The sequence below is a fragment of the Scatophagus argus genome, chromosome 19, assembly GCF_020382885.2.
Source record: "Scatophagus argus isolate fScaArg1 chromosome 19, fScaArg1.pri, whole genome shotgun sequence".
NCBI lineage: Eukaryota > Metazoa > Chordata > Actinopteri > Scatophagidae > Scatophagus > Scatophagus argus.
In genome coordinates, this window is record NC_058511.1 from 20,744,108 (window position 1) to 20,754,463 (window position 10,356).

General features: G+C 40.5%; 1 protein-coding gene across 1 annotated transcript; it reads right to left on the reverse strand.

Annotated features, from left to right (window-relative positions):
* Positions 1-10,106, reverse strand: nus1 (NUS1 dehydrodolichyl diphosphate synthase subunit). Its single transcript, XM_046373467.1, has 5 exons — positions 9,531-10,106; positions 7,618-7,749; positions 6,526-6,678; positions 3,984-4,083; positions 1-821 (listed from the first exon to the last, which is right to left on the reverse strand). Exons 1-5 carry the CDS (start codon positions 9,928-9,930, stop codon positions 731-733), a joined length of 876 nt encoding a protein of 291 aa, XP_046229423.1. The 5' UTR covers positions 9,931-10,106; the 3' UTR covers positions 1-730.
* Positions 10,107-10,356: the final 250 nt, after the last annotated feature.

Here is a 10,356-nt window from a genome sequence, read left to right on the forward strand (position 1 = left end):
TACAGTGCATTTCTTTATTTCAGAGCTCGGCCATTCTAATAGGAGCCTAAAACAAATCTCTGCATTTGCCTGAAGCAACACTATACATGAAGACATTACAGTAAGCTGGAGGCCACAGGGACAAACACACAGCCACATGAATTTGTCATATTTACACATCAATCACTCTGTCTCTAAGATCATTTCAGCTGCTCCACTCAGGTGTTGGTAATTGAGCTTATCCCAAAATATGCAGCTGTATTTCCCAAGATTAATCACAAGGACTGGCTCAAAGCTTTGTTTCTTCTTTGTTATCGGCTAAGTGAAGGCAAGTTCTCAGCAGTAAACAGCAGCTGGAGAATGAATGACAAACAGTGAGCCTGGGGGTTTGGAGGACAGAACAGGGTTTGTGGAACTCTGAATATCTAGAGACAGTCTTCTCATGTCAGCGTGTATCTCTGTCACATTATTTTCGGCTTGGCTTGCAGAACATGTTCCAGAAGTCCTGGAATACGAGTTCATCAAGTATCATCAAACAATAGGTGGTGGCAGGAAGTGAGCTCTCTGGCTAGGTCTCCTGCTTTGTCTTTGAACTGCCTTAGTCTGTTAGCAGTTCGGGATATGGACAGAGTTGGAAAGAGGAGTAGTGAGGGACACAGCAAAGCATGGAGGGGTCACCACCTGTCCAAACTCTCTTCTGACTGTGTAAACCCCACACTTCCGTCTTGAGAACCTTATGCTTGACTTGACTTCACTTGCCGAGTCGCTGCTGGCAGGCACCATATTGCTGCAGGGCACCTAACAAATCCTTATAAGAGACATTTCTGTGGGAGGGCAGGGAACTGAGGACACAGAGCAGGACAAACAGGAAAATTAGATTGTACACAAGTGAACACATTCAAAGAGAGGAACAAACCTGCACTGAAAGCCCAACAGTGCCATCTACTGTTCATGTTGAAGGGTGTTTTTTGCTTTGACAATGACTAAGAGACTAGTCTATGGTATAACTCTCAAACCTCCAAATTAAAGCTCACATTGATCAATTTTTTAAGCCCTATGCAATGCTCACCATTCAGCTTTAATAGAGGAAAACAAGAACAACCTCAGGTTTCTTTTTAGCATTGTAGCCTGGCTAATAGAGAGCCATAGCATTATTGAGCCTCCCCTACTGCCCTCAACTGGTTGGGACATGTCTTCAAGCACAGGAACCTTACTACCAGCTGTAGGACCAGGTATTTATCTGGACTACTGGATCTAATTAAACTTTATTCAACGTTTGCCAGATAACAGTATCTCGCCAGCAGGGCTCAAAAGTGTGACATAACGGAGTGGGAAAACCGCAATGCATTGTGGGCTTTGTGGACAAGTGTGTTTACGTCGGCTGCATGCGTGACGCCGTTTTTGTGTTCTGTTTTGTTTCAACAAGTTAAAACATGGGGCAAACATGCTGTGTCGTTAACTGCCACAGTCGTTCACATGATCGCATGACAGCTCAGCGGTCGGTCTGGAGCTAGACAGCCTGGAATCAGTGGCTGAGAGGAGGAGCAGAGACAAGTTCAGAGCCATTTGGATATCTCAGCTCACCCTCTGCATTCGTCCACCAATTCATAGCACCCAAGAACAGGACAGAGCGCTTTAGATGCTCATTTGTGCCGATAAAAAAAACCCCAAAAAACGATGGAGTGAGATTTTTCTCATTTCCAACGTGGAAGCAAAGCCAAAGACCTTGAATCTGTGAGCTAACAAAGAGACACCAAATGGCCTGGATAGCAGCCGTGAGACGACCAAACATCACTTTTATCACATGTTGGTGTGTTTACGGCATTTTCACACTGGTGTTGGTGGTGTTTTTCTGAAAATAAAATGAACAGCTGTTAACTTTCCTCTGCTTATTTCTATTTATCCTTAACATGTCATTGAAGGCGATCATGTGAACGATTGTGGCAGTTAACGACACAGCACGTTTGCACCACGTTTTCATTTGTTAAAACAACAGAACACAAGAGCAGCGTCACGCATGCAGCCGGCGTTAACACACTTTTGTCCGCAAAGCCCACAATGCATTGCAGTTTCCCCACTCTTCTACGTCACACTTTTGAGCCCGCATCACCGATGACAACCTCCCCGTTGTTTTGCGGATTGCCTCAGCACAGGACCTACAGCCAGACATTGACACCTTGTCCAAGGTAAAACAGTGTCAGACATCCGGCCAGAAAAAATAGGTTTTTGGTTTGGTTGGTTTGGTTTTTACTTTTATTTAATAAATGAGTTTTATTTACCAAGACTAAGAACATTAGAATATGTGTACAATTTAGTGATTGTGCTTGCATTTTGTTTTGTGTCTGTTACTTCCAGAACATGATCTATGAATGAAGATGTGTGAGATGGTGTCTCAGGATGAGGAGGGATCTACTTGTGTGTGTTCAAGAACAGGCAGCATTACCTCATTGTTTTGTAAAATGATGCTTCTGTTGTATGTTGGTTGTGCCATAGCTGAATACATAATACATACAGAAACAGTTATCTAACAATGTAATAAGATGTAGTTTCATTTATTTTAAATTACCTCGCATTTTGTTACATTCATACTATTCTATGCTCATGTCATGATCCACCTGCTGACCATTTGTACTGTTTACCTCACCTACTTGCACTACTTCCACTCTGTTTCACTACCTCTGTGGAAGTAGTGCAAGTGCCTCACCTGCCTCACTTATATGTTACTCGTTCTTACATTCTATGTATGCACCAATCACCAAGACATATTCCTAGTAATGTGAAACCTCTTCACTTACATGGTAATAAAGACAATTCTGATTCTGATTCTGATTCTTAATCTGGCCCTTCGAGGCCAACCATTATGCTGCTCGGTGAAAATGACTTTGACACCCCTGATCTAAACTGTTGATTTGTTTCTTAGACACCATCCTAAAGCTTAAAGTTTTACTCTTTGTTAGCACTTGTCTACTGGATATGATCTCTTAAAAAGTTCTTCTCTTCTTAAAAAGCTCTTCTCTTCTTAAAAAGCCTGCTCTTCTTAAAAAGCCTGCTCTTGATCCCAAGGTTTTAGTTAACTACAAAACTATATCTAACCTTCCCGTTCTCTCTAAGATTCTTGAGAAAGTAGTCGCCAATCAGCTATGTGACTTTCTCCATGGTTAAAGTTACAAATGTCCTTCCAATTGCATCTGATGAGGGACTTGTCTTTGTATTCATACTGTTAGACCTTCGTGCAGCATTTGATAACACCGACCATCACACCCCATTATAAACACTGGAATTTTAACTGGCATTAAAAGAACTGCATTAAACTAGCTTAGATACTATTTATTAGATCATTCATCACTTATGAGCAATACTAAACAAAAAATTTTGGGTTGATGGTTATTTCACGACCTGGGAAAGAAACTTCAACAACCAACTATCTTTCTCAAGCACCACTTACTGGGGTGTTTACAAACAGCAACTGAGAATTCTGCATAGTATGCCTTTAAAGAATAATTAAACCCCTAAACCACTTCTGTCTGCTGAAAATCAATTTAAATAGATATTTAGTTGTGTTACTGATCGATTCAGGTCCAAACCTGTGCGCAGATACAAATGACACAACATTAAAGTAAAATTCAGCTACCGGTATACACTTGTGAATCTGATCAGTGGTTGCCTGTGTATTTGGTGGAGTTGGAGTTTTGGAGTTGCTGTTACTTTCTCTGCTGTGAAAACACCACTAGACACCAACCCCCAGGAGCTGCTGACCACCTGCCAAAGCTGATACTTTCTAGACTTGAAATTTCAAAAAAAAAAATAATTATTATTATTTTCAGGATAGTGGAAGTTAAGCCATGACTCTGGGGTTTAGTTAGTCTTTAAGGTCTTTAAGGACATAATAACCTGGATGACGGGCAACTTTCTGCTGCTAAACTCAGACAAAATTTATAGGCCCTGAACTTCTTTTTAATATCATTTTATAATCATATCTATAAAATAAACAGACAATAACTTACATGAATTCAGTGAGTCTGATGTGCCAGGGTAGGAAGCCCAGGGTGCTGTCCACAGGACCAAACTTCACCACCAGCTCTGGGTCTGGAATGTTCTTTGACTCTGGAACAAGCATAAATCATAAATTCATCATAAATTCTCTTAAGCACTCTTTTAAAAAATCTAACATGTGAAACCTTCATTTAGGTAGCCCTCACAGAGAAATGGTGATGAGGTTGGGTAGTTTTCCAGTCTTACCAGTGGGGTCCAGTGTACGTGCTTAAACCAATTTTATGTGAACCAACTATACCAGCGTTTGTTAGGTGTAGAGAGCAACCAGCAGGGCCACAGGGTGGTGCTTCTCTGTGTTTTAGAGTTTAGTGCTGGGCACTCCAGAACCATATTTATTTTACTTATTTTATTTTGTTTTACCTTATTCTATTTTATTTTATTCTACTATTATATGTTACTCGTTACGTTCTATGTATGTACCAATCACCAAGACAAATTCCTAGTAATGTGAAACCTCTTCACTTACATGGCAGTAAATACAATTCTGATTCTGATTCAGTGCTGCTCTACAACTCCAACTGACATCCACAACAGAGACATAAGTCATAAGCAACAAGTTGGTGCAGGTTATGCTATCTTTGTTACAGTACTTTAGTACAAAGCTTAGTTTTGATCCATTCCCATTTCCTATCCTTTCCTCATTAAAGTACTGCTTTACACTGTTTATGCAAATCAACACTTCTTCTGTATGCAGTTTAAAAAGCAGCATTTCAGTCGACTGAACTGTGAAAAATCTGCAAGAACGTGTTGTGGAAAACTCATTGACTTTCAAGGTTCCCAGTTGCAGAAAACATGAAAACTCTGTAAAAAATGTGTCATAGTTGCTCTGATGGATTGTGGGATTGTGCCACTACACTGGTTTATGGGAGCAGCAGCTTGACTCACCGAGTGGTTTAAAAAAAAAAAAAAGTCCAGTGTTTTTTGTGCAGATGTGGATCACACAAAATTATAGCAAGATTCAGTTAAACACTAATGAATCTGGTCAGTGGTTTTCTGTGGCATGTTAAAATAAATTGAATTTTGATTCACACCGTTTCTGCTGTTTTCAACGTTAAGTTAGTAATTCCATAATACATTTCATTTTTCCATTTGTTCATGTAGTGTACTACCACCTACTGACATCAAACACTCGAATTTTTTAAAGAACTGTCATGTTAAAATAAACATTTCTACTGTTTTGGTAAAACATTGTGCGTGTGTAATTCTTACCTATTATATACAGGTTTATCTTATGTACTTATCTATGTTCTCTTACAAACCAGAACAAAAGTGAGAGGCTTCAGTAAAACACAAGAAAATTTGAATATTGTGTGTTAATTGGAGTACTTTACTGGCTGTCTAGCTTTGTACAACAGTGGAGCAAACTACTGCTGAAGCACATAATGTGTAAAAATCATCTTTCATTGGTTGCTTTGTTCACTACAGTTCAAAGCTGTCTCTGGAAGCAACATTAGCACACGAATAGTGTGTTGGGAGAAGGGCTGTGCTGTAAAACACTGGATGCACTGCAATGTGGTTACTATCCATATTGATTTCCAATACCTGTTTTGGCCTAAATGTATTAGTTTAAAGAGAGAAAACTAAAAGTTGACTAAAATGTCATGACTTTTCATCAACTAAAACTGGAACAAAACGTATTGAATTCTTGTTGACTTGCATGTTTGACATATACTCAGTTGAAAAAGTCAAAGAAGTTTCAAAGAAGACTGAGACTGAGACAACAAAATATTACTTGTGGAATGCCCCAAAAATACCAATTTGGAACAGGTATAGGTACAACATGTTCATCACTAACAAGCAGCAGTATCGTGGATTGGGTATACATGATTGTAGAAAGGATATCATTACAAGGGGGGCAGCACGGCAGGCCAGTGGTTAACGCTGTTGTCTCACAGCAAGAGGGTAGCAAGTTCAAGTCTGGACCCTGCTGTGTTGAGTTTTCATGTTCTCCCTGTGCTTGCGTGGGAACTCTGGCTTCCTCCCACAGTCCCAAAATAATGCACATTAGGTTAACTGGCCACTCCACATTGCCCCTAGTAATGCATGTGTGACTGTCTGTCTTTGTGTGTCAGCCCTGTGATTGACTGGCAACCAGATCAGGGTGTACAACACCTTTCACCCATTGTCAGCTGGGATAGGCTCCAGCCCCTCCAGCGCTCCAGCGCACCCCCAAATTACATTTTATAAAGCATCTCAACTTTTTAGGAATTTGTGTTGTATACTGACTATAACTGACAGACCATCAGTCACAGTAAACATATTTTCTTCTTTAGTACACACATAACTGATAAACAAGAATGACTGCTACAACCTTTTTAATTGTGAGAATGTTTACACATGTTGGAAGTTCCCTGAGCACTGCATCCTTAACTAGACAAATTCATTTTGAGAGATATGTGCCTACCAGACAAATGAATACAAATACAGAAAAAGTAAATTTTAAGAAATTAAGGACTTGGGAAATTTTACACACACACAGGCATGAACTGGTACCTCTGAGTAGTATGTCCAGCATGGAGACGCTGATGTCTTTGGAGCTCCTTTCTTTGTTCTCCACAGAGCGACAAAGCTGCTGTGCGGCCTGCACAATGTGCTGCTTCCCATCCTCTGGAGACAGCACCTTCACTGTCGGCCTGCAGGAGACCACTGACACACAAATCAACATATACATGATCACCTTCCACTGCCCATGACTGAGAACTTGAGCATGATATACCTTCACTGGGACCTAGTGAAAAAATGCATATGCATATTTAAAGACAAACTCCTCAATTACATTAAACAGACAACAGCTTTATTGAAATCAATGAGCCTTAATTCCAACCACGTGAATTCTATAATAATTAGGGGAGGAATATTATCATATTGAGCCATTTCAATCCTGACTTTCTTTAGTAATGGAAAAATATTACCAAAACCTTGGTTACTGACGCTCTGATATATGTAAGAGGTTAAAGAAACAATTTGATGACTGAAAGACGGTAAATGTCCAAAACTGGGTGGACTACAAGGACAAGATCATAAACCCCTTTGTTTCATCTGGCCCAGTCTTGGCTGCATGGAGTTTCCAAGATGATGCCATAGAGAGCTGGCTTGGTGTGTTGGTATGCACTGTTTTGTCCGGTTTTGTTTGATCATTCACAGCATTGGTGTGGCACCCACAGTTCTCTCTAACACTTCACCTGTGAAATTATTTGTCATTCTTGTCAAATGACTGTGTGCTTGCGCAGCTCCAGCTGCACTTGCAACTTAGCACACAATTAACGCACAAAATTTTACAATTTTTTTTGCCCCCCCAATTTTATATGAATCTTGACGTTTGTGGGACAGTAATTATCTCTTACTATGTTTACTGTCATGAAATAATATATCACGGCAAATTGCAAGAAGCTACACAACAGTAAACCTGATTCCAATACTAATGAGGCAATAGTAGTGAGATTTCCAAACGGAGTAAAGATACAATAACACTACAGGTAATTACAGAGGTAAAAGCGTGCATACAGAAAGCAGACTGTAACCTGATAAAATTGAAGTGCATGCATAACATAATGACTAACAATAAGCAGAGTTAGCTGTGCTTACCATGGTGCTGATGTTTGCCAACGCCACTGCTCAAGAACTCCATATTGTATTTGAATCCATCTACACCCAGCAAGTCTTGCTGCTGCCTTACTATCTCCTCCAACATACGGGAGTTGTTCTTCCGAAAAATACCTATGGGAAGAGAACAATGAGGATTACGAGAACATCATTTATGGCATAATGGCAGCAGGCTAAGCAGAGAATTCTAGACGTCTCTCTCCCTTGCAATGTTTTCCAGCTATTCCTGGGGGATCTCAGGGCATTTCCAGACCAGATAGGATGCGAAATCCCTCCAGCAAATTCTGGGTAAGCAGAGTGAGGGAGCAGCAGCTCTACTCCAAGTCTAGGCTCTTGACCCTGTTTTTCAGGCGGAATCCAGTAACCCTACAGAGGAAGCTCATTTCAGACACTTGTTACCTTGAATTCATTGTTTTGGTCGCTACCCTGAGCTCATAACCGCAGTGAGGGCTGGAGTGAAGACTGACTGGTCAATCAAGAGCTTTGTCTTCCAGCTCAGCTCATTTGAGAATAACATATTAATTTCACAAACATACTGGTGGAAAAAGTACCAAAGGTTACAAGTCAAAGATGAAACATTACAGCTCCAGGCTTCATTAAGACCAAATCAGAAGCTGTGGTAATAATGCCATTCTTTTCATTTATTTTGAGTGCGGTAGTGGGATTAAGCTGCAGGATCGTGGGCTGCAGAGGCTTCTGGAAAAAAAGGGGCCTTATGGCAAAAAGTTGAGACAGACTCAACTTAATAAGAAAAACACGATAAGTTGTCCTTTTCATCCACAATTGAAAAGAATGGCACCAACATGCACAACACCAACTCAAAGAGGAAACAAATGGCTTTGAGAGCTTAGAGATATTGCTGTAGTTTCTTTTCAGTTTTAATTAGAGTCTACAACAATTTAAGAGACTGAGCAGTACGTGCTCTAGTTAATATCACACGCTAAAATGGCTCAGACTAAGAGAGATGCCTCAATTAAAAAAGAGAATGCAAACAACAGGACAATATTACAAAGAAGTGTTTTACTAAATTTAAAAAAAGACATAGATACCCACAAAGCAATAAAACAGGGGTTTGCTTCATTTCACTAGATTTCAAACTCCTGGGATCTCATTTATAGCAGCTGTGTATGCACAAAAACACAGCCTGAAAGAGGAGTACGTCACTTTCCAAGCAAAGGCTGTGATCCATAAAACAGACTACATGTAAGACTGCATGCACCGGGATGTAAACTCTGACCCACCCCTGAAGACGCAGATTGTGAGGTGGTGAACTGAAGAAAGATTGTATAATGATGTCTCATTCACTCACACATTTAATTTCATTTAATATTGTTAAAAATATTAGAAATCTACTTAAGAATGTTTAAACCAGCTGTGGCATTTATACCTGTGTTTGCAGTGAGTCTCTGTATAAATCTAAAACGCAGAAACACAACCTCTCTTGTCACATGACATTACTGAAATAAACCACTGGGTGGGGAGGGGTTTTTTTATATTTTAAGAAATTGTGGTCAGATAGCTATGAATCATTACGAAAGTTACACAAACAACTCAAATATATTTAATCAAACATAAGGGATGCCTAGAAATTACGAGATAGAGGCAGTGTGTGTCTATCTGTTGCCGTTAGCTAAAAAGTGCTGGCTTTATTTCATTTAAAATCAATCAAACAAACAAAACACACGAGTTCTGAATATCTACAGAGGATCGACACGCCACTAGATTTAACACTGTTGACGATAAAGTAGCTGTCAGCAGAAAAAAAGATTGTTAATTCAAACTTGTATAAAGATACATTAAATAGCGATGGAGCTTCATTCAGCCAGTACAACCAAAATACAAACCTAAGAATAATGTCCTTGATAGTACAGCAAGCTAAAATGTAAAATATTTACCGTGATTATCATAGATGCTGACATACGATATGCCGACAGCCATACACCAGACCACTAAGTTCGCTATGTCGGTATAGCTAGGCTCTTCTTCCGCTACCAACAGGCCGACGTGGACTGGCAGCTTCTCCAAAGACCTGCCGTCAGAAAGCCACCGTGTTCGGCGACTGGCAGTGCAGTTTCCGGTTACCGGGTTAGCGTTAGCGTCAGGGTTATGATTTAACTTTTTCTGATGGTCTGGGAACCCGGCCAGGGCTAGAGGTAGTAGCAGAGCAGCCATCGCCCGCTCCCACAGACGGCCCATCCAACTCCGATGCCGGCCACGGAGCCAGGAGATGAGCGCTCTGTTGACGTGGACCAGAACCAGCAAGAGCCGCCAAAACAAGCCGTACAGCAGCGCCATTAGTGTTGTTATTACTTCTAAGTAAAGTGGTAAGGGTTAGTGGTCTGCAATCGCCAGGATTATCTGTCTCCTAGATCAGTTTCAGCGTTGCCTATCGCTCAGCCTGCCTGTCGCCATCTTCCTCTCCCCTTGGCAACCCCTGACCTGTGAACCCCCAGCGTGTTACACGTAGCACGTTGATTGGACAATACAAAGGAACGCACTGAAGGCAGGGCTTCGTCATTCCTATGAATGTTTTTCTTCGTTTCTGTTTTTGCCGCTTTCGTTTCCATATCTTCGAGTGATTTTCGAAGGATTGTGTCTTATGCATAAAAATTCGTAAAATACGCCTGAAAAAGAAATTCAGTTTTCTGATCCTTAATTATGGTTCCAAATGTAATGGTAAAATGGGTTGACAAGGGGTATGAGAAGTTGAGTTCATGTTAA